Source organism: Lepidochelys kempii, chromosome 7 (genome assembly GCF_965140285.1).
Source record: "Lepidochelys kempii isolate rLepKem1 chromosome 7, rLepKem1.hap1, whole genome shotgun sequence".
Lineage (NCBI taxonomy): Eukaryota > Metazoa > Chordata > Testudines > Cheloniidae > Lepidochelys > Lepidochelys kempii.
This window is the reverse complement of record NC_136386.1, coordinates 95038625-95062786: the sequence shown is the minus strand read 5'-3', so window position 1 is coordinate 95062786 and position 24162 is coordinate 95038625. Positions and strand designations below refer to the sequence as shown.

The 24162-nt window shown below is 41.5% G+C and overlaps 2 protein-coding genes across 5 annotated transcripts in view; one reads left to right on the top strand and one right to left on the bottom strand.

Annotated features, from left to right (window-relative positions):
- The window catches only part of LOC140914912 (DNA nucleotidylexotransferase), a 385127-nt gene that overhangs the window by 200697 nt on the left and 160268 nt on the right, over window positions 1-24162 (bottom strand). The window lies entirely within an intron of this gene.
- BLNK (B cell linker) overlaps window positions 20409-24162 on the top strand; it is a 145271-nt gene continuing 141517 nt past the window's right edge. The window contains exons 1-2 of one of the 4 annotated variants that reach the window (XM_073353937.2): window positions 20442-20542; window positions 21661-22214. In XM_073353937.2, the coding sequence (XP_073210038.1) occupies window positions 22074-22214 (141 nt within the window). In that variant the 5' untranslated portion in view covers window positions 20442-20542; window positions 21661-22073. Of the gene's footprint in view, window positions 20543-21660; window positions 22215-24162 lie in introns of all 4 variants that reach the window. The other 3 variants (XM_073353938.2, XM_073353939.2, XM_073353940.2) reach the window with 3 other exon arrangements.

Here is a 24162-nt window from a genome sequence, read left to right as displayed (position 1 = left end):
CTGAATTTGTCCAGACATCTTCAACTTCCAGACATTGGGTCACACTATACCTTTCTCTGCTAGACTGAAGAGACCCATCAAATATTTCTTCTCCATGTAGGTGATTATAGACCAGGGATCAGCAACCTTTGGCACGCAGCCTGTCAGGGAAATCTGCTGGCGAGCCGGGACGGTTTACTTACAGCGTCCGCAGGTTCGGCTGGTCGCAGTTCCCACTGGCTGGGGTTGGCCGTTCCAGGCCAACAGGGGCTGCGGGAAGCGGCACGGGACAAGGGATGTTATCAGGGCCGTCCTTAGGATTTATGGGGCCCTACACAGTATTATTAAACACTCGCGGACCCCCAGAAGAACCCCCCCACCATTGTTGACACACACCGAGCTTCATATGCAGCAGATGCTGCAGCAGCCCAGGCTCGCAGCCTGGGGTGGGGAGGAGGGACAAGGCAGCAAAGGATACCAAGCCGTCTGGCCCGCCTCATGGCGGTGGAGAACTACAGTTCCCCACAGAGACCCCCGTAACCTCTCCCTCATACAGAATGCACCGTGCAGGCGCATTTGGCTCTGTGAATATGGCCCCGGCCTAAGGAGGCTGCAGCACGCGCTGGGTGTGCAGAAGCCAACCTGCTGTCCTGGTGGTGCCCCAAATTTTCGGGTGCCCTATGCAGCCACGTATGCCTAAGAACAGCCCTGGATGTTATATTCTTGTTGTACTCATGTTATACCCTGTTATACCCTTGGCCTTCACAACATCCTCTGGCAAAGAGTTCCACAGGTTGACTGTGCTTGGTGTGAAGAAATACTTCCTTTTGTTTGTTTTAAACCTGCTTCCTATTAATTTTATTTGGTGACCCCCTACTTCTTGTGTTATGAGAAGGCGTAAACAACACTTCCTTATTCACTTTCTCCACACCAGTCATGATTTTATAGACCTCAATCATATCCCCCCTTAGTTGTCTCTTTTCCAAGCTCTCCTTATATGGAAGCTGTTCCATACCCCTAATCATTTTTGTTGCCCTTTTCTGAACCTTTTCCAATCCCAATATATCTTTTTTGAGATAGGGTGACAACATCTGCAAGCAATATTCAAGATGTGGGCGTACCATGGATTTATATAGAGGCATGTTTTATTTTTCTTTAATCATTCTCATGGCTCTTCTCTGAATTCTCTCCAATTTATCAACATAATCTTGAATTGCGGACACCAGAGCTCAACACAGTATTCCAGTGGCAGTCACACCTGTGCCAAATACGGAGGTAAAATAACCTTTGTACTTGTACTTGAGATTCCCCAATTCCAAGGACTGCATCAGCCCTTTTGGCACAATGTCACACTGAGAGCTTGTGTTCAGCTGATTATCCATCATGACCACTAAATCTTTTTCCGAACCAGTGCTTCCCGGGATAGAGTCCCCATCCTTTAAGTATGGCCTTCATTCTTTGTTCCCTAAGGTATACAGTTACATTTAGCTTCATTTATAATGCATATTGTTTGCTTGACCCCATTTTACCAAGCAATCCAGATTGTTCTGTATCAGTGACCTGTCCTCTTCATTACTTATCACTCCCCAAATTTTAGTGTCATTGGCAAACTTCATCAGTGATGATTTTATGTTTTCTTCCAAAGAATTCATATGAAATGTTGGGTTAGGGCCAAGAATCAATCACTTCAGGACCGCACTAGAAACATCCCCACTTGGTGATTCCTCATTTACAATTATATTTTGAGACCTATCAATAAGGCATTTTTAATCCATTTAATGTGTGCCATGTTAATTTTATACCATTCTAGTTTTATAATTGAAATGGCATGCAGTACCAAGTCATACACCTTACAGAAATCCTAGCATATTACACCAACACTATTATCTTTATCAACCAAATCTGTAATCTCATTTTAGAAAAAGATAGTTTGATATGATCTGTCTTCCATAAACCCATGTTGATTGAAATTAGTTATTTTACCCTCCTTTAATTCTTTATTATTTGAGTTCTGTATCAGCCACTACATTTTGTTTTCTGGGATCAATGTCAGATTAAAAGGCCTATAACTACTCAGATTATCCCATTTATCTTTTTAAAATATTGACACATTAGCTGATTTTAAAATGTCTAACTTTAGTAGCTGCTGTTTAACATCCTCCTGAGATACTAGTGAATAGAAGGTGTGCTATAATCATCATCTGACTATATGATTTCTATCATGCTCTCTGGAATGGCTCATGACCTTGAGCGCCAAAGCAGGGTAGAAACCCCAAACTGGTTGAATGTTCTGTAATTAGTTTTCACCAACCCAGTGATAGTAAACCCTGAAGCACTATAACAATCTTATCATGGAGTCACAGACAGTCCCCTTGGGCATTCCAGTCTATCTTGCCACCCAGGCAAGCTGGACTATGTCATAGACAGTCACTTTAGACCAAAAGTCACAACAGTATTCAGGTTACCCATGGTTCCAAAGGACAAGTCACTTACCTCAGGACAAATGTACTCAGGTCTCAAATCAAAGACAATGCCTGTAGCCATTCCTATTATAAACTAACTAAAGATTTATTACCTAAGAAAAAAATAAGTTATTTACAAGGTTAAAATATGGGAAACATACATACATAAATGAGTTACATTCTTAGATTTATGATAAGCAGCTCTATGTCTTTCAGTGCTGACTCATGCCAAGCAACATGGGGATCTCTTGCTTATGTTTAGGAATCTTCGCCTCTCAGAGTCCAAATAGCATAGAGATCTTAGTTTCTCCTTGTCAGGGATTTTTATCCTCTCTTACCCTAGAAACCAAGTTAATGGGATGAATTTATATGCCGGTTTCCCCTTCCTGGAATCAGTCAAGAAGCTCTCTGTCCTTTGATGCTACACAATGCCTCATTTGCCTTTGATGGGCCATATTGTGTGCAGGATGAGCGCTTTACATTAACTAAAAACTGCAAGGAGTCCTTTATTTGGACATAAGCTTGCGTGGGATATAACCCACTTCATCAGATGCATGGAGTGAAAAATACAGTAAGCAGGTATAAATACACAGCACATGAAAAAAAGGGAATTGCCTTACCAAGTGTGGGGTCAGTGCTAATGAGGCCAATTGATTAGTGGAGCTACTGCCCTTGTCTGGAGGAGCGGGGAAGGGAATGAATTGAAGCAACTGAAACAATTCTGTAGTGTAGTCACTTCACACCATAAGAAGCGTCATTGGCATTGTGAATAGAAAATAGCTGTGGGCATATTTGCAATGGTGTTTTCCTTGTATCTCTCTACGGCAACCAAGCAGGAAATGCTGAAGCTACGGAGGAGATCTGGCAAGGAAAAGAGTTAGTTGATGAGGAGAATTGGAAATAATCTGTACCCTACAAAAACCCAGAGGTACTAAGAGCATTATAGACATGCTTCTCTGATTCTGACTGTGATCATTAGAGAATATATTTGTCCTTTCTATTCTTTCGTGCTGATTTTAAAATCCTTGGGTCAGAGACCATTTTTATTTAGGACCTCTCTGGTTGAGGCCTGTAGTCACTATCAAAATGTTACATAATAACAATGTGTCAATAAAGAGGACTGAGAAGAAAGGGGTGCTGAATTATTGTAGTTATGATGGCTGGTGGTGCTATTCAAAGGCATCATTCTTCTCAGGCTGAGATTCAGCAAGCACAATAAACTAGATCACATCTTTTTCTGGATGCATCCTCCATGATTTGGAACATAATAGCAGCAATAGAAAGCGTATTAGCAACATCATGCCTCTTGAATTGACCTTTGGTTGAACCTCTACAGTTTGTACAGAGGGGACCGAGAGAAGCTGTAGAGGTAATTTATTCATTGAGATTTTATCATTTCATTGACTTTGTCAACTGAGCCTTGTTCATAAAATCCTATGGCTGTGGGTTAAGAAAAAGGTCTTCCAAAATTATTCAAAGCTTCTGGAACCGACTTTCTCTTTAAAAGAGACTTCAGAAAACAGGTATGGAAGAAAGCAGCCTGAAATTCACATGGGACCGTTAAGGATATGGGAGAAAGGCTTAGCAAGCAAGCCCCCTGCTGATCACCCTGTTTATGCTGTGCCAGGCCCTCAAGCCTTCTCTAGCACACGCGTGCGTGCGCACACACACACACAGAAGTAAGGCCACACCCAGCTGCAGACACAGACAGATCAGCTGTGTGTGAGAGGATCCAGCTCGGAGATTCACCCAGAACTCACATGCACACCCCCTTTGGGGAGTAAACTCAAAATAATATTGTCTTGTGCTGTATAGAAAAATCTACACAGTGCAAGCTCATAAAAATCACCATCTCCCTCAAGGTGGAGAGAGAGAGATGCACAGCTTCTTGCCCCCCTCCCCGTCCCCTGATATGAATTGCACAAACTGGGTTATGTTATAAATAAGAAATAAGTTTATTAACTACAAAAGGTAAATTTTAAGTGATTATAAGGGATAGCAAACAGAACAGAGCAGATTACTGAGCAAGTGAACAAAACATGCAAACTAAACTCAATACACTAAAGAAACAGGTTACAAAATGTAATTTCTCACCCTAAATGTTGTTTTAGGCAAGGGACAGAGTGTCTGTAGCTTAGAGTTCCAGGTATTTCTCTTTACCGACTAGACTCCTGTCTTAGTCTGGACTCAGCCCTTACCTTTCCGTCAGCTCAGTTCCTTTATCTCTTCAGGTACTTTCAGCAGTCTTTCTTCTTGGGCAGGAAGGCAATGGAGAAGAGTCCTGTTTGCCTTACTCCCCAGGCTTAAATAGAATTTACATTTCCTTTGTTTCCAGTGGAAAAGTACCAGCAGTGTCCAAGATGGTACTTTGTATCAGGTGACATTATCACCTGACCTTGCAGTGTCAAAGCAACCATGAAATCAGGTTTATTTGTAATGTCCACGGGAAGGCACTCCAGGAAGATGGAAGATCCACATCTTTAAAGACTCACTGTCTTTTCCTAATGGCCCATCAAGACAGATTGCTTACTGTCTGGTAGGTGTCTCCAAGTATAACCACAGTTGTAATTGTTACATAGTCAATATTCCTAACTCCAGATACAGAAATGATACGTGCATACAAATGGGATAATCACATTCAGTAAATCACACCCTTTCCAATGATGTCTTACATGAGCTATCTTGCATAAAATATATCTTAGTTATATCATATTCATATCATAAGCATATTTCTATAAAGAATATGGAGCATCACATCACACCATCCACTAACACACATGCTGCAAACTCCCTCCTCAGTTTCTGCCCTCCTTTATCCCAGTTATTTGCTTACAGAGAGGCTGCAAAAAACTCTGATTTCACCCCCTTCTTTTTCCCTCCCAATTCTCCCTTAATTTTTTTCTCAATTAATTTTGTGACCTACTGGTATCACTGCAGCCCATTGCTAATACATTTTAGAATGAAAAACCCTATCAGAAGCACAGAAAATGAGGTAACACCAGACAATCACTGCTGTGCAGTATTATTTTGAGATTTCCCTCTCTGAGGTTCCTAGCTGGCAGGGTCATGCACCCTTTCTGACTACATGTAATAAACAAGAAAAGATACATAACGGAAAAGAAGTCAGTTCTAGTTTGCACCTGATCTTTTAACTTTCTTGTTAGGGTCATGCAAACCTTTCTCCTTTGTTTGCAATATGAAAATGAAATAAAATAACCTTCCTCGCCCCTCAAAAATCCACACATTTTTTAAGTGCAGTATTGGTTTATTTTCAGAGTCTGATATTTACCTGACTGCTTACACATGTACAACCCAATGGGCACATTCTTCATACAATTCCCAATGAATCAGTCCTACAAGTACAACTGTCACAAACACTTAGATGTGGTTTTGTTGCTCTACACATGCTGCAGCCTCTGCTCTTCTCTCCTTTCATTATCTCTGATGTACTGGCTCCTGCTTATATTTTAATCACTTCTGCTTTCATAAATGAACTGTCAGGTACTTTATTTATTCTGTGTGCATGCACACACACAAATCTTTACGTTTATTTTTATGCAAAAGAGGAAGCAGCAAACGGATGCAGCTCAAGCAAATCAGCAGCTCAAAAGAAACTTGTTTTACAAATTAATGCTTCAAAATTGGACACATCCTCTGGTGACCCATTTAATTGCTACTTAGAATTGGTACTAATCCTTCGTGTAACACTTTTGATATTAGAATTTTTAAAAATAAAAATAAAATAATGTAACCTTAATATAAGCCTTCTACTAGGTATCATTCGTGGCAGGAAGGTTTAAAGTCAATGACACCTAGAAGTCACATTTAAAATAAATAAAATGACTGGCTCGAGCTCTCACTTAAAACTTTATCCTCTCCCAGGTTTAAGGAATTTAAAATTTAAATATCACAGTCACCTCTACAGGTGCTTCTTCCCCTCAGGCACACAGACGGGAATCCTCAGGACTATGAAACCACAGATATCTTTTATTTGGGGTAAAAACAAACCACAAATGTACATAAAAGCAAATGAGCAAAACCCCCAGCATTGTATGAGAGGTACGGCTGACTCCACAAACCCAGATATTAATTGAGGCCCAGAACTCTTACTCACCAAACAATGCCCAACCACCAAAACCTCATTCACTAAGCCAATTAGAGTGACTCTGCAGTGATCCTAATCACTACAGGTGGTTCTCCTCAGCCTGTCCACTGCAGTCCAGAGAAGGCCACACCGTCAGTTCCAACTCTGATCTGTGTATACTCAGTTCAGTCCCACAAAGTCAGCTCCACTAGCTTGGCCGCTGCTTGACCCAGTCAAATTAAATCAACTCCACCTCTGTCAGGTCCAGACAAAGTCAGCTCCCCTGTAGGGCCAGCACTACACAGGACACCAAATTTCTCAGCAGGAAACCCAGAGCAAATGAAGACACCCCTGGCCATGGCCTTTCTAATTCCCTTGTTGAATATGGGCTCATTACCCCATCAGAATCCACTATCTGTCATCTCTGGGTGACTCACTTTCCCCCAGCTATTCCTGTCACAGTTTCTCCCCACTTCCATAAATATATTTATATTCACTATTTAATATCACTTCCAGAAAGCACAATTTTTTGTGGGGAATTCAAAAATTCAGCTCTGTTTGTATATAATTTTCACTATCCACTGCACTTGCTGGCTTCAGTTAAGACTAGATGGAAAAATACTGAAATATCCCCAAAAATGTTAGGGCCAAATATCATCTGCTCTAAGTCGGGATAGCCAATAGAACTATGACAATTTATACCAGTATCCTTGGTACTTCCAACGACTATAGGCTAAAACAAAGAAGTAAGGGAAATCACTTGAGAATTCTTGTGCTTGTGAGATCCCAGCTCAGTTTCCCTACCCAAAGAGAGTAGTATACTTTTGGATAAACTCTAAACAGACATTCATGCTTTTACATCTGTGATAAATGAAGGGGGGAGCTCCCTTTTATGGACACCCAGCTAGCTATAAAGGTCCCTCTTGGTGGCTGTTTGCTTTACCTGTAAAGGGTTAAAAATTCCCCAGGTAAAGAAAAAGGAGTGGACACCTGACCAAAAGAGCCAATGGGAAGGCTAAAACTTTTTAAAATGGGGAAAAAAGCTTTCCCTTTGTGTCTCTGTTGTTCTCTCTGGGCTGAAGAGATGGGAGCAGCTGAAATGCTGGGTAAAGTTTTGACCAGGTACGAAAATTCATCGTCCATACCTAGAAGAATTAATTGGGACAGGGAATGTTTAGATAAATGCGATCAGGGTTATTTCTTTTATTTTCTGTAAAAAGAAAAGGAGGACTTGTGGCACCTTAGAGACTAACCAATTTATTAGAGCATAAGCTTTCGTGAGCTACAGCCGAAAGCTTATGCTCTAATAAATTGGTTAGTCTCTAAGGTGCCACAAGTCCTCCTTTTCTTTTTGCGAATACAGACTAACACGGCTGTTACTCTGAAACCTGTCTTTATTTTCTGTAAGGCTTGTGGATTCCTCCATGCTAACCCCAGATGCTTTTGTTTGCCTGTAACCCTTAAGCAGAACCCCCAAGAAAGCTATTTTGGGTGCTTAATTTTTGGAATTCATATTTTAAAATCTAGCAAAAGCCTAAGTTCCAGATGTATTTTCTTTCTTTTAGTTTTTAAAAAAATTTACCTTTAAGAATCTGATTGGTTTTGTGTCTTAAAAGGTCTGTGCATATGTTTTTCAACTAGCTGGTGACAACAGCTGGGTTTCCCTTTTGTTGTTTTCTTTCTTGGCTTCCCTGAGGGAGAGGTGGAAAAGCTGAGGGGCCTCAGAGAAAACTTCCCAAGTGAGTTTTTCCAGGATTTGCAAGAGGCAGTTTTTCACTTGGGTGGTGGCAGTGTTTACCAAGGTCAGAGAAAAGCTTTAACTTTGGGAGTTTAATACCAGCCTGGAGTGGCCAGTATTAATTTTTTAAATCCTTGCGGTCCCCCACCTTCTGCACTCGAAGTGCCAGAACTGGGAGTCAGCCTTGACATGGTGGCAGAGCAGTGGGATCATTCTGAACCAGAAGCACAGACCTCAGGATTTTAAAAGGACACATTTTTCCTTTTGGCTGCTTGAAAGCCAGGGAATTTTCTCTTTTCTTTGCTGCCTGAGGGGGAACAGGCAAGGAGAGGGTTCAGCCTGCCAAGCCAGCGAGTCCAACAAGCAGGTTTGGTTTTTTTTTTCGTTTCTAGCTTTGTAGCAATGAAATAGTTAGGCTAGAGTAGGGCAGCCTGTGCATGAGGTTGAGGTCAGGCACCGAAACCTTAGAAAAACCAGGCTTCCCAAAGCGGCACACCATGGAGAAGACAGACCCAGATCAAGCCCAGACATCCAACCCCATGATGGAAATGAAGGGAGCCAATGGGCGAACAGGAACTTCTCAGGAGGGAAGAGGGCCAGCCTTTCCCCAACCGAGATCCTGGTGCCAAGATGGAGGGATGCCCTTAACCCAGACCGAGTTCTGTCTGCGGAAGACAGGGATTTCTTCCTACAGATGATGCACTTGGAGAGGGAAGCGGAAAGAGAGGCGAAGCACTTTGAGTCAGAAATGCAAGCAAAACACTTGGAGGCAGAGTTAGAGCTGAAGTGCTTAGAGCTGGAAAGGGCTAAGCTGGGTCTACCAGGTAACCCTAACAGTCCTTCTCCAGGAACCACTCCCCATTCCAAGAAATCCCCCACATACAAGGCAGGCGATGATACAGAGGACTTCTTAGAAAATTTTGAAAGGACCTACCTTGGGTACAACACCCCTACGGATCAGTATATGGTGGAGCTGAGGCCGCAATTCAGTAGATCCTTAGCAGAGGTGGCAGCTGAAATGCCTAAGGAACACATGAACGAGTACAAAATTTTTAAACAAAAGGCCAGAATTAGAATGGGGCTAACACCTGAGCATGCCTGTCGGCAGCCTAGAGCCCTAAGGTGGAAACCAGACATGGCATTTTCCTGACATCTACCACATTATAAAAAATGGGGATGCCTGGATATCAGGAGCAAATGTTAAATTTCTGGAAGATCTGTCTCTCCTAATACAAATGGAGAAGTTCTTAGAGGGTGTTCCTGAGGAAATAGAAAGGTACATCCTAGAGGGGAAGCCCAAAACTGTAATCGAGGCGGGGGGAGATCAGAACCAAATGGGTGGAGGTGGCAGAGAAGAAGAAAGCTAGTATTTATATCCAGGAATTCTGTCTTGATGCAACATAAGTGACCCATTGCAGTTCCTGCACTAATATCAGAATGGCCCTGAACACTTAAAATGTCAACCTGCATCATACTATAGACAGATGTGTTGTTACAGTCGCTGAGACTTTGGGTGGTAATTTTATGTTGTTCTTCCAATTATAACAAACTGGGTGTCATGTGACTTGAGAAACTTTATGTAAATATTAATGCTCAAATCAATAGGGTTTAATTTTTGTTGACAGTCTTGGTTATGTCCACATAAACATAACCTTTATTTAAAAAGGAATTAATGAGTCCCAGTTGCTGATTTTCAAATTTCAGTTACACAGGGATTCTATTTAAACGATAAAGCAAGACAAATCAGTCAATTATAAGGCTATAATACTATATATCATACGCAAAAGTAGTTAATATTGCTCACGTATGTTTTGAATAACCCAGGCAGATTTTTATGCATAAAAAAGTAAAATTTTCAAGCACTTGTATAGAGTTCCAAGGTGGCAAATCAACTTCTTATATTTTAACTGAGAGTTTGAACATGCATTTTGAGTGGTTATGTCTTTCTGCAAAGACATAGCATATACTGTATGTGCAAACTCAGGCTGTAAAAGCCCAATGTATAATTGCAGCTCCATAGCTCTGACTTCATGCGCTGCCAAGCTGTTCAAACAAATATAATTTTAAAAAGTAGCTCAATTAAATTCCAAAGAATGTTGGAACACCCACAAAAAAAGATACCCCAACCAAGCATTTCATCATCAATTGTAGCCTTCAAAGATCAAAGAGAATTTCAGGTGAATGGATGTCACAAGTGTGGCAGGTATTTTTTATCTTCTTTACTGTACCAGTTAAGAACAAGAATTTCTTACAGGATGAAGAAAACTAAGTACTCAATGTAGATTCCAAACAGATGTGCAGGAGAGCAAAGTTATTTTCAGTGCAAAAGGAGGCAAAATTAAGAGTGGGTAAGAAAGCATTAAAAGCCTCTGAGATATGTCTACTTAGGACAATTGATTACATCTATTGCCCACCAGGAAGATAAGGGGAAGGCAACTATGATGGAGAAATAGAGGAGACTTTAGAAGGTTGAATTATAATATTAAGAATAAGTCCTCTTGAGACTTTATATCAACCCACTGTGGCATATAGAACAGAAAAACAAGCAATCAACCAAGGGACAGATTAAAATTTTACTGAAAAATGAAGAATGGGAAGGTGTATATTTCCATAGGAACATAGAGAAGAACAAGGGAGACAAAGAAGATAGAGAATATATTGAAAGCAGTAAAGCAGCTAAAGTAGAAACTGTCTAGACATGATGAAAGAAAAGGATGGTCTGCACTTATGACTGGATAGAAGACTAGGATATATTTTTTACCTTTGCCACAAAGAGCAAGAGATGAGGCTAAGCCAACGCTCCGGAACCAAACTCCATGGAACTTCAGATACAAATCTGAACTTTAAGGCTCAGATCTTTCTCAGTTGGGAACTTTTGCCCTTGTTCCACTCTTCAACCTTGAGCTTGCCCTTGGAGCTGGTTGGAAAACTCAAAGTAAAAGTATCAAAAAACATGGCCAGCCCTAGTTTTCCTACAGTTGGACCGAGGGACATATTAGGGGGTAAGACATGTCCTACCATTGACTTCAACAGAGCCAGAATTTCATCCCTTGGTTGGGTCACTGCAGATGCAAACTGTTTGGTGGCGGGGGGTGATCCACTTATGAAATTATTAAGGGGAGATTTCATGTAATTAAAACTTCCATATGCAATGTCATTACTTTTTCTGAGGGAAACACATTTTGGAGTTATATTTGGAGCTAAGCAGGTTGACTGTTCAGTTAAACTGAATTACACTTACTACCAGTTACACAGCATAAAACAGATTTTTTTTCCAGTTTTTAAAATCAATAGCTAAACTTATTTTTGCAATTATGAACCGAGAGTCAAAGTCCTTTCGGAAATTTTCCAATGATATCACAGGGAGATTTGCCTGAAAAAGAACTATGGAATGGCTCTTTATTACTATTTAGAATGAACTGAATACTCAGGTAATTAATAGGGTGGTTAAACAATTTAAGTTAACTTTTCCATCACAAAAAAAGCTTCCTCACAATTTAGATTTGAACATTCCTGTAATATCTCACACTATATCAATCACTTCATGTGCTCAGTGACCCATAACCACAAACATAAGAACAAAAGTGTACTGCAACAACATCCACTATATATGCATATCTTGTGTTAGCTCAGTGTTCACTTCCTCTAGTCATCTACTGCACCACTTTATTATACATATTTAAACATGGCAACCAGTTTAGACACACCCTTAAAGGGTTTTATTTTTTGCCTATTCTGATTACAAGGAAACTGGATGTTTAGCACACCTATCTTTGTCATAATGTGGACTTTTATCAGAAAATGGCACTAGGAAGTTACCTTTTATTTATAAACTTGCCTATGGGTCTCCTTACCACAGTATCTGAGCCCCTTACATATACAAGGATAAATCCATTCACCACACCACTGTAATGGAGGAAAGTGTTATCATTCCATCATTTACAAATGGGAAACTGAGACAGAGATTAAGGGGGAGATTTTCAAAGGCACAAGGGCTGTTAGGCATCCAACCCCCATTGTCCCTTTGAAAATCTCCCCTAAATGAATTGCTGCAGCCTAGTGTCACCCACAGTTCTGGACATCTGGGCTGTTCTTTCTCCACACTTCACAGAGGCGGCCAGTGTTTTGGAGCCCCTCTGCTCCTGCTTGCTGCCAGTTTTCCTCTGCCTCCACAGCAGCAGACAAAGGTGGTTTTTTTGTTCCTGCCCTGACTCTTTCTACTTTAATTTTTTTTGCTCATTTGTTGGGGCAATGGGGAGTAGTGTTCTCCCTCCTCCACATTTCTTCCTCTTCCTGGGTCTGTTAACCCCTCAGAGGTTTAACTCTCCTTAAGCATCTGCTGCAGCATCTGACTGCTGGCTCCTCTACCCCCACAGGCATAGCAGGGCAGCCAAGAAAGCACCAGAGCAAATCCAAGCAGTGCTGTATATGTAAGGCAGCCTTCCCAGGCTTGGCAAATGTCAAGTTGTGCACAGATGCGTCCTGCCTTCTGTCTCCAACTCCACTAGATCCTGGAGCTGCGGTTGGACAGACAGGTGGAGTCCCCTACCCACTGAGGTAGCCATGACTCCAAAGGGGGGGAAATGGATCAGGAACCCTAGTGCAGAGCAGGGAGAGGCTCCAAAAGTTAGGAGGACTGACTACTCAACTTGGGGGGTAAGTCCCAAGCAACTCCTATAACAAAACAGAGATGGAAGGCTCACAGGGCCACAATTCCACACACCCCCCAATCTTAAAATAGGTCCTGAGCATCCTAGGGAAAGAAGCCGTGCTTCTAATCAGACCCCCCTCCCCCCCAAGCCAACCAGGAGGGTTCTGACAAGTCCCCCACCTCATCCTAGAAGGAATGGGACCCAGCAGGAGAGGATTCTGAGACAGACCACTCAAGAGGGCTCCAGGCCCTAAGGAAGCCAAGCTGCAGAAGTTCTCACAAAGTGGCAGCAGATTTTCTATGCTCCCAAAGCATGCAAACAATGGGGGAGGTTTTAAATCTAAAAATGCCAAAAATAGAAAGAAAAAGCACGAAAAATCAAGGAGATACAAGTCCTCTGACTACTCCCCTTCCTTCTGTGAAGAAGTTGAGCTGTCTGGCTTTCAAACCTGAGCAGGCTTCTATAAGTAAGAATAAGAGTAAATTTCTCCCGTCAAATTCTCCCATGAGGTTGCAATACTCGCTTCACTCCTCCTCAGAAGAAGTGATTAGGGATGTATGGAACAAGCCTAGGGTGAGCATTGCTACATCCCCTGAATACCAGACATTCTGGTATTTCAGGAATGGCCTGGGGCTGTCCCCACCAGCAGGACCTCACATGCATTTGCACATTCAAGATTGTCCTGGAGTCTCCAGGAATTGAAGACGAATTTTTAATTAAAGATGTCATGTGATAAAACCTCCAGGAATATGTCCAACCAAAATTACACTAGTGGGGGGAAATGGCATCCTCTGTCGTCCCCGCACAATACTAGACAAAACCACATCTTTTTTTCCTCAGTGCCAGACAGAGGTCAAAAACATGGGTGGGGGGGAGGACTGTCTGGCTTCAGACAAATGGCCTGCTTAAGCCTGGTGATATGTTTGCCCTCAACAAGAGCAACCTCAGGCTCAACGGCATTCAAGAACCAACGAGCTCTATTGCTGAGACACCAAAGGTTGATGCCGCTGAAGCGTTCCTCCTCAAGGATATGATCATTCCCCCAGAAGGGGAGTTCTACCCTAAGAAACCCACAGATAGAAAGATGGAGGCCACTCAAAAAGGGCTTTGAAGCCTCCTCCACAACCTTCTGAGCATTCCTCACAGCTACCTGCTTTGTGGGAGCATCTCTTTCCTGGCTGGAAGATCTCAAAGCTCTTAAGGACAGAGATCACCCTGACTTTGGCTCCACTTTGAAGTAAGCAGGGTCAGTATGAACTCTCCTCTGACACCCAGTGATGAGCTGGGGAAGAGGACTTCAGGAACCAACCTTGTTTGCATAGACACACCCACTCTGCCTCGGTGCACAGCATGATGGATCTGCTTTGCCCAAATGATCACTTCTGACGGGTGTTGGATTGCAAGTCACTTTGTTATTGGGTGCAGGGGTAATAAAGTATTATCATTGTGTGAATCAAGGGGAGCAAAACTGTACTTGGCATGCCCTGATTGAGGGGTTCGCCCTCAACTGAACTGCACTTGCTGAGTAGTGAGGTAGGGGTGCCAAAGCCCAGTGGAAATGAGAGAGGGGGCAGGGACTGGTGTTTCTACCTGGCGGTGTAGACCCTGCCCAAGGGTCCTAGACACCATTTGACCCTCCCCCTCTCCACTGAGAGTCTTCTTGTGGATTACTAGAGCTGAAATCACTGATAACCAGGCCTAAGTTTTAGACCTGTGTTGACACTGTTTCTGGTGAAAGAAAGAGACTACCCAGCATGCACTAGCAGTGAGGCACCGCCACTAACAGCTAAAATCAATGTTCCCTCTAATTTTTTCCATCCATGTGCGGAATGAATTTTGTTGTGTGCACCAAATTATAGAGGTAATGTGCAGATATGCACCACCAGTAGAAACAAAAAAACCTAGATACAATATATATTATTAAAAAGTTATCATAGGGATAATTACTTCAGCCAGGACTGGTTAGGCATTTTGGAACTCACTACTCAAAGAATTAAATGTAAGCATAAGAGAAAAATAAAAATTATGAAATGCATAGACCAGTCAAAAAATTCAAACAGCACTTTGAAAGAATAAAATTACAGAGAATATATGCGCATTGCAGGAAGGATCAAGTAGTAACAACAACAAGAACGCTACAAGTATATGTTGGAAGGTGAGTGAAAAACTCTCGTGTGTGTGTGTGCGTGTGTGTGTGAGAGAGAGAGAAAGTGAGACAGACAGACAGACAGAGAGTGAGTGAGTGAGTCAAAGACATGTGTTGCCCCTTTAAGTACATTCACAGCCTGGCAAGACTCCCCAGTGGACTGCAGCTTCCCTGCAGTAGCCTTCAGGTAATCAATATTGCTAACTCTCATGCTATATGGTGCTTTCCCTTAAAGCCCCAGTATTTATACACAGGCACAGGAGGATGATATTGAGGAAGAAGTGTGTATATACAGCATCGCCTTGAGTTCTCGGAGAAGTGGAGCAGCTTCCTCCCATTCTAAGTTATAGTCAGGGGGCTAAAACTTAACGTATCCATATTCCCAAAGTGTGGAGTCCTGGCTAACAGCTCTGACAGACCTGCGTGCCAATAGAGAAGTCAGGCCATTGCCTCTGTCCTGGCAACCTGGATCCAGGATGGGAGAATACATCTCCAAAACCACATTCTTCACTGAAAGGGGCTTTTTTGTTTCGTATTCTACAGAGGACCCAGCCCACTCTCTCCACCAGAGGCAGCTCTGTGGAGGTTACTGTCATTCTAGCATTTACACATCAATTTACAGTGTTATGACTCTTTATTCACAATGGAAAACGATAGAAGCTCAGGAATTGTTTTAATTAAAGCACAAAATATCAGCTGATGGCAAAATGCAGCCCAAATGGTGGAGCCTCCTTTCCCTCAGAGTGATCCACATCAAAGAGGACCAGAGCCAAAAGGTAGACTGGCTCAGCAGGTGCAGGGTCAACAAGGAGTAGTGCCTGAATCAGAAGGTCTTTGATCTCATCATTCAGACATTCGGCCTCCCTTCAACCAGCCTGTTCGCATACCCTATGAATGCAAAGAGGCCAAAATAAATTCACAAGCGAGTCAGACCCCAACTCCATGGGGACAGATGATTTATCTCACAGTTGGCTGCAGGACCTCCTTTATGCATTTCTACCCTTCCCACTACTTGGAAAGGTGGTCCAGAAAATAAAATGAGAACAGGCAACAGTAATACTGATAACTCCTCATTGGTCAAGGCTACTTTGGTTCTCAGACCTGATAGAGCTGAAACTGGAGTTCCACTCCAGCTTCGGTGGAGACCAAACAATCTTTCATAGAGTTCTTTTCTTCATCCAGACCTGAAACAGCTTCAACTAATAGCCTGCCTATTGAGAGGGAAGCACTAGAAATTCTCGGTCTGTCCTCCAGAGTCATTGCTTCAGTCTAGAGAGTATCCACACTAAAAATGTACTCCTCTCTAGTCCAGATTCAACTACTGGTGCCAAGAACACAATGCAAATCCCAGAAATCCAGGAATTCCAAGCATTTGGGACTTTCTTCAAGGATGCATGTACAGAGGCCTTAAGCCCAGTAACATTGCACATCAGGTGCCTGCAATTAGAAGTATGCTATTTGCAGGATCCTTGGGCTCCCTGGTGGACAATTCACAGGTAGCCGGAGTCCTTCAAGCAGTCTGATTAGCCAGACCAGCAGTCAGGCCACTCTTCCCAGAATGGGACCTTCCGGAGTTTTGAGGGCTCTGACAAGCCATCTTTTTGAGCCTCTGATTTCAGTGTATGCCTTTTATTTATCCATTAAGATTTGTTTCTTTGTACTTATGTCTGCCAGGCAAATGTGAGAGCTGGCAGGCTTATCTATACAGGATCTGTACTGTGTTTCACAGGTCACCAGAATCCTTTCCTCCTAAGGAAATTCCTCCTTCCGCACTTCCCAAGAAGTTGTATTTCCTTCATTATTATGTCCAAAATCACAACATCTAACTGAAAAGGTATGGCACGCAGAGATTCTGTGTACAAACCCCACACGAGAGAACAAGGGGTTAAGAAGCAACTCTGGGCCCATGTGGCCACACCCAGCCCCACCTGCAAAGCCTGCATAAGATGGAAGCAGGGCTTAAAAGGAGAAGCAAAGCAGCTCAAAAGGGAACAGGCAATGGAAGAGAGCAGACTTCTGTGCCAAACTCTGGGGAAGTCTGAGGTGGTGAAACAAGCGGGACCAGTTGACGATGAAATCTGACAGCCAGGGAAGAAAAAGAAAAATTTAGGTGTACCATGTTAACCTTCTGAAGGCCTGGAAAGACCAAGAAGGACTCCTCATAACACCCTAGCCACCTGAACCCAGACTAGGCCCTCAAGCAGTACCAATGGGAGAGGAGCTTCAACCAGAAAGCTCAAATGCAGCAATTGATTGAATCCTTCCCTGAAAGATTTTCAACCTTACTGGATCAGACACACCTCGGGTATCAACACAGCCACTGAACCAGGACAACAGGTCTGCAATAACCCACGATCCCTTCCATGAAAGATGAGACATCATGTGAGAAGAGCTACAAGCCACATTAGAGCTGCAGGTAGTGGAGAAGTCCCATTGTGCTGGAACCAGGATCAGATGGGACAACCCATATCTGTATTGATTTAAGAAAAGTAAATGTGATCTCGAGGTCTGATGCCAACCTATGCCCAGGGTGGCTCAAATGGCTGGCAATTGTCAAATATATCCCCAACGTAGACCTCACAAAGGGGTACTGGTAGATCCCTCTGACCTTGGAATCTCAGGAAAAGACAGCTTTCTCTACCCCATTTGATCTGCACCAGTTCTGAACTATACCATTAGGCCTCCACAGGAAAGTGGTCACTTTCCAACGACTCATGGACCAAGGGCTGCAACTGCATGGCCAAAATGCTACAGACTACATAGATGACATGCTGATTTACAACAGTCATTGTACTGGCCAGATGTAACATCACTTCCGTCCTACAGCCCTCGAGAGTGCAAGACTCACTGCAAACCCAGCCAAGTTCATGATCAAAGCCCAGTGAAGAGTGTGGTCCCAGACTCCGCTATCCACTCTCAAAAGATGGGACATCAACAGAAGCCTTTACCTCAGTAGAGAGTCTAGCAGTAGAAGACCCCGATTGTTCAAGATCCAAGCCCCACAAAGTTCCCATACTAAAGTAAAAGCCATGAAGCCTTCGGGGAAGCTGAAAGACAGGATTAATGGAAAAGGGGCAATCACCTGCTGCACCCCTGCCTGACCCCCCTAGGTGGCACTGGTGGCCCTTTTACACACCTTAGAAGTCTGGAAATCTATCTCAAGTATACAGAATCCATGAGAAGATCAAGCTCCCTATTCATGTCTTTCCACCCAAAATGCCAGGGACTCAGAGCTTCCAAGTCCTCCATCATTAGTTGGATTAGACTATCATTTTGGAAAACTACAAATCATCAGACACTCCTGTCCCAAAAGGGATCAAGGTACACTCCAAGAGATCCTTAGTAACCTCATGAAATGAGCAAGTGTCTCCACTTCACAAATTTGCAAAGCGATCTACAGTTAAAACCTTCATTAATCACTACAAGGTGGTCTTTCTATCTTCTGCAGAGGCCTCCTTTGGCAGGAAGGTGCTGCAGGTGATGGCCTAGAAATAATACAAACTTTTAAGTGAGCTCGGGAAAAGATGGCTATTTCTTTCCTTCCAAACTTTTGTTTCATAACCTTCCCTACATCTGTTCACAGCTTGCTATTTCCCAGACATCCAGAATTGTGGGACATGCTGGGCTGCAGAATGGAAAGAATTCTTCTGATAATTTCCTTTCTGATAGTAGCATATCCCACGATTCTATCCATCCTGCATGGCTCATGAGTCAAGGTCAGATATTAAGTGGAATTGTTACCATATGACCATCTTCCTTGGTCTCATGTGCACAGTTATTTCGTTGTAGCTGGAATATTTATTAATGATGTTACGCAAGTTTCACAGCTTGGGAATAATGTATCTAGCAGCAAGCTGGAGCAGAGGGGGCATAGCCAGACCCTGCAGCTCTAAAACGCTTATCTGCCACCACAAGCTTGAGAGAGAGGACTGTAACTCAGATGTCCAGAATTGTGGGAGACGTTGCTAGCAGAAAATACATTATTGGTAAGAAATTTTCCGTTTCTAAGTCACACAGGAAGTCTGACAGTCAGGAATGGAACCCAGATCTGTTGATTTCCAATCCAGAAGCTAGCAAGACCATCTTTTTATCATGACAACAGGAAATATGCAAGAACACATCTCAAAATCTCACAATACACATTACCATTACAATACACTTTACTGTCTAATTCCCACTATTTGCACAAACCCAAAATGGTCTTGATGTCCCCCTGCCACAGCTTTGAGTCATTAGCTACCAAAGCACTTCAGAAGTTTTCTTAGCACAAGTGAAATTGGCAAAAAAAATTATGATAAGAAGAACAGAAGTCACTTTTAAACAATGTATTCTGACATGTATTCTTCTTATGCAAAAGAAGCAGTTTTAATCTTATTAAATAATACTGGAAATTAGCAAGGTTTTGCATAAAACCAAGTGCCTGGAAAATGAAGGCAAATCAAAATTTGCAAAGTGTGATTGAAGCTTATCTATTGCAGTTATGCAATGATGTTTTTGCAAAAATAAACTTGTGTGAAACTCACTCACCCATGGCTACTTTCCGGGAGCTGTCATTCCCTTCAAATATAGCCTGATCAAGACCATTGAAGTCCTTAGAAAACTTTCCAGTGATTTCAGTGGCCTTTAGATCAAGCCCATCCACATGAGCTGTTCCACAGACCGTTTTCCAATTGACTTTAATAGCACTTTCTACTTTCAGGGTATCATATTGACATGAAATATCCCTTTTCTGTTTTTCCTCACCATCCTCGAACAAAATTGAAATTTACTCATTTGTGTTATTTTCCACTGAGGTATTGTCTTTAAAGCTGAATTCTTGATTCACAATGTATTTGGTTCCTCTTTTTGTACTGATGCCCATGTTTTCTTTGTCCATAAAAGATGTTATAGAATATTAAAAAATCATTTTGAAAGAGAAAGAAGATACAGTCATGTGTTTCTGCTTTGTTTCCCATTGTCTTCTTGTTCATTTCAACCCAACCTTAGTCTAACAGTTGGAGAGAATGTACAAAGGTTTGTTAACTAGATTTCAAATCTTAGCACAACTACTTTGTAGCAGTTCTACCAAGAGCATCTTCAGAAGAAAATCCACACAGATATAAAAATGTCAGTGATAGAATGCCTTGGTGAATCTAGTGCTCCAAAAATAATGTAAGTTCACCTCTTAAGTATTATTTTTAGACAATGTTAGCAGCTGAAGAGCGAACTGGCAAAGTTTCATCAAACTTTTAGAAAGAATTGTATGCTCCCTTTCCTTTTTCAATTCTATTTCTTTATACTAAATACGAAATCACTAGGTTTTGACTTTAAGGATCCTTTTCTCCCTCTCACCAGAGATGGTAAGCCTGTCAATCATTCCAACAACAGTAACCACAAGGGAGTGTTTGCAGCAGGATAGCAGATACAAGAAACGGCTCTTACTTTAGATTACTTGGAATCGGCTCTAATATGTACGTCTGGAGAAAAAATTATCCGTGTTTGGTAAGCCATGTTCTTTTTACTATTTTTGTATCTACTGGACAAAATCATCAGTGCTAAGTATTTATATTTTGTATTAAAGTGATGCCTTAAAGATCTAAGATGTTAGCATTTAGATTGTTAATGAAAATGATGTTTCACTCTTAATATTAGTCGAGGAAACAGAAGTTGATGTAGTTGCTGCTTTTTGTAAAGCTGAGTTTGATTTTAAAGTTTCCAATAAATGTATATGTTAAATGATTACATACATGATAGAACGTAATTATTCGTGTTTGTATTAGTAAGTATTTTAGCAAGAAAGATTATGACATTCCCTGAGATAAATTTGTTCTGCTTAATGCAACTACTTCTCATAAATTGAAAATTGAGTGTTTACCAAATGAAACTCCAAAGAATTATACCACATAAAAATGCACTTGGCACTTTCGAAACTGCGTATATATACTCGTATGGAGTAAATTGCTAACGTTTTACAGTCACCGGGTTTTCAATAATATGCTGGTTGTTAGTAAATCTGTCGATCACTTTGCAACAGCCACAACATATAGCAGAATTTGAAAAAGGGTAACAGACAAAATATTTTAAACTTAGTTAGAATCAGTTCCAATCCTTGAAAATGTGCCCAAATACTGTTTGCACTGGGAAATAAAACAGGAAGAGCAATTAGAAAGCAGAACATTCCTTGCTCTCCAGCCTTTTATGGAAGACTTCACATTACTTCTGTTACAGTGACTCAGAGCTGCAATGCAGCTGGTTTTATTGGAATAATAAGCTGGTTTTATTGGAAGTGCATCTTTGCAATTTTATTTCCTGATGTATATGATGCTCGTATCTATTAGTCTTATTTTTAAAATAATTTTATTGAATAAAGATGTGAAGATTTGTAGATGATATGTTATTTAATAGCATTAAGAATTTGAGGCCAATTTTTTTCTTTCAAATGTTCATTATGCATACAGTATTTAATCAAATGAATTATTTTACCCTGAGAGCACTGTGCCAACACCTTAAACAAAGAGTCAGGTTAAGTAATTTGACAATCTAGAAATACAAATCCTGTATCTGAGCTCGGCTTTCTCTCTATATATATATATATTCACTCTCTCTATATCTATTCATAGCATCATAGTGTATCAAAACATAGAAGTGTGTCAAACACAATCTAAGAGCTGATCAGAGTGACTATGAAAAGGAGTTAAAGGTGTGCAAGAGGCAGTTGTCACTAACACGAACTTATTTTACACCATGTGAAAAATGAAGCAGATGCCACTAAAATGCCTATAAACGTGGCCACACTTTGTCATTAATCATCAAGCACAAGTATCCTTTTCTCAACTCAATTCAATGGATATTTCTGCCTATATAAGGATGATATGACCCTATTACTGAGTACCTTCTTATATTCAAAATCATTGTCCTGAAATAATGAGTGTATCAGTTTCCAAATTACTTGAAAAGGCGTGTACTTTAAGCAAGCAAGCAGGGAAAAGCTGCAAAAGGGACTTCCTCTTTCAATTTCCACAGCAGATGGTGAATGTCAGTGAAGCAAAGAGTTTACTGTCACCAGAAACAGATCAAATCCTCTTCACCGGATAGCAAAATGGCCACAAAACTACCCCTTCGAGAGGAACGTGAGAATTGGACAACTCTTCAAGTTGCAGATCTCCTAAGACAGGTACTGAACCTAGGGCTCAGACTGCAGACAGTACAGTATATCATACTTGTTTCAGTTCAGCTAGCAAAATAGGTTGCTGGACTTATCTACTCTTTGTGTGCAGTGTTGTAGCTGTGTTGGTCCCGGGATATTAGAACCACAATATCTTACCTCGCCCACTTTATCTACTCTCTGTAATATGTGTGATTACTCCTTCCTGGATATAAACATAGATGCTAAAATGTGTATAAAGCGGTTTAGTTAGCAATTGTGACTACCAAGGACTTACCATGTGTATTGATATTCTGTAAGTTTTTCTGTGTTCTCTCAGTTTTTATTGAAATTCAGTGTCATTCCATGACAGAAGTTGCTTGTTAAGATAAAAATATCCTGCACAAGGCAAAGAACCACAATAATGTGTGCCACTGTTGAAAGACAGGATACTGATCTAGTTGGACCACTGGTCTGATCCAGTACAGCTGTTCTTATGTTCTCAGGCAGGCAGGGGAGGCAGAGTAGGTGGTACCTTCACTCCACACACATTCTCTCCATCCCCACCAGCTATATCAATGGCAAATTATTTCACCTTGGAAAGATGGAAGTTCCTGGCATACTCCAGCAACAGTGTGCTACACACTGTCCTTTATTCCGGGAGCCTGCAAAGTCACAATCTTGTTCTGTTTTGGAAAGAACTAATTATTTAGAACATGAGAGCAGTTTACTAAATCTCACTTAGAAATACTGGTTTAGACACTGATCTGGCTAAATGGGTCAGCAACCCTAACGTTAAAAGTCTGGCTGGTTTTTATTTACTTTCCTCATGGAGGTTTTCCAACATAAATACTTTAGGGAAAAAAACAAAGAAAATATACTTTACTTAGACTGAAGAAAAAAATTCCTATAAAAATAAAGCATCAGCTCAGAAAATCCAGTATCATTTTACAGCTTTGTTTCTGTACTACACTTTTTTCTGGTTCATCTTTCAAACAAAATGTTTACAGCTACACTGTAAACAACAATCAGCAAACACTGAACAAACACTTGACAAACGGACCCTAGAGTTTACAATCCTTGCCATACAAATATGTTTTTCAAATTTCAAGTTTACTTGTTTAGCACTGTCATTAAGGGTGATAGCCTGGAATGTGCTGAGCACTTACTGCAGATGACTCTGTGCCTTCAATTCCCATTGACTCTACAACTGCAAGCAGTTCTTACACATCTATTGGAAGCCAAAATTTGCCTTCTTTCTGAGCATCGAGACTGTTAAATGTATAGTTTTCCTGAGTTCAATGGCTCACCTCTAAGCAAATGGAATGAATTTATACAACCCTAATTTTAAATTCACACTGTTAATGGCGTTTAAGACAGATTTGATGGTTAAGCTAAACTACTTGAATTCACTTAAAGTGCTATATATTTTTAATGAAAAAAAGTGCTGCAGTTTTTCTCCTGAAGTTTCTAAGCCCTCAGTTGTGTACACAACAAGGCAGTTCTTTTAAAAAACCATGCCAAAGTGCTAAAGCTCATCAGTCAGAAACACTCTTAGGGCGTTTACTAAACCAGCTCTATTACTGGCCACCCTTTATAAAGAAAACCTACTGAGTCTGTGTGACGGGATCCCTGAGCTACAACCTGGAACTGTGGGATTGCTGTGCTTCCTTAACTCTCCAGCCTGGGCTGTCTCACAAAATGCTATGCCAGTGACAAGCAGCAACACCCCTCCAGGTGCTGTGATTATTCAGTCAGAATGTGGAACCCCACACCCAGCAAAATTGCATGAACCACTCATGAATCATACAGAGAGGTACCAGCCCCCAGCCTTGCACCCCAGAAATACACCATCTTACACTCAAGACTCTCTTGGACAATGCAAGCTCATTTATTAGTTCACCGCTTCTTCAAAGAAAAGTGGACCAGCGTTTGTAATCTGAGCTCAGATTCCTCAAAGCACTTCAACCAAAAAAAA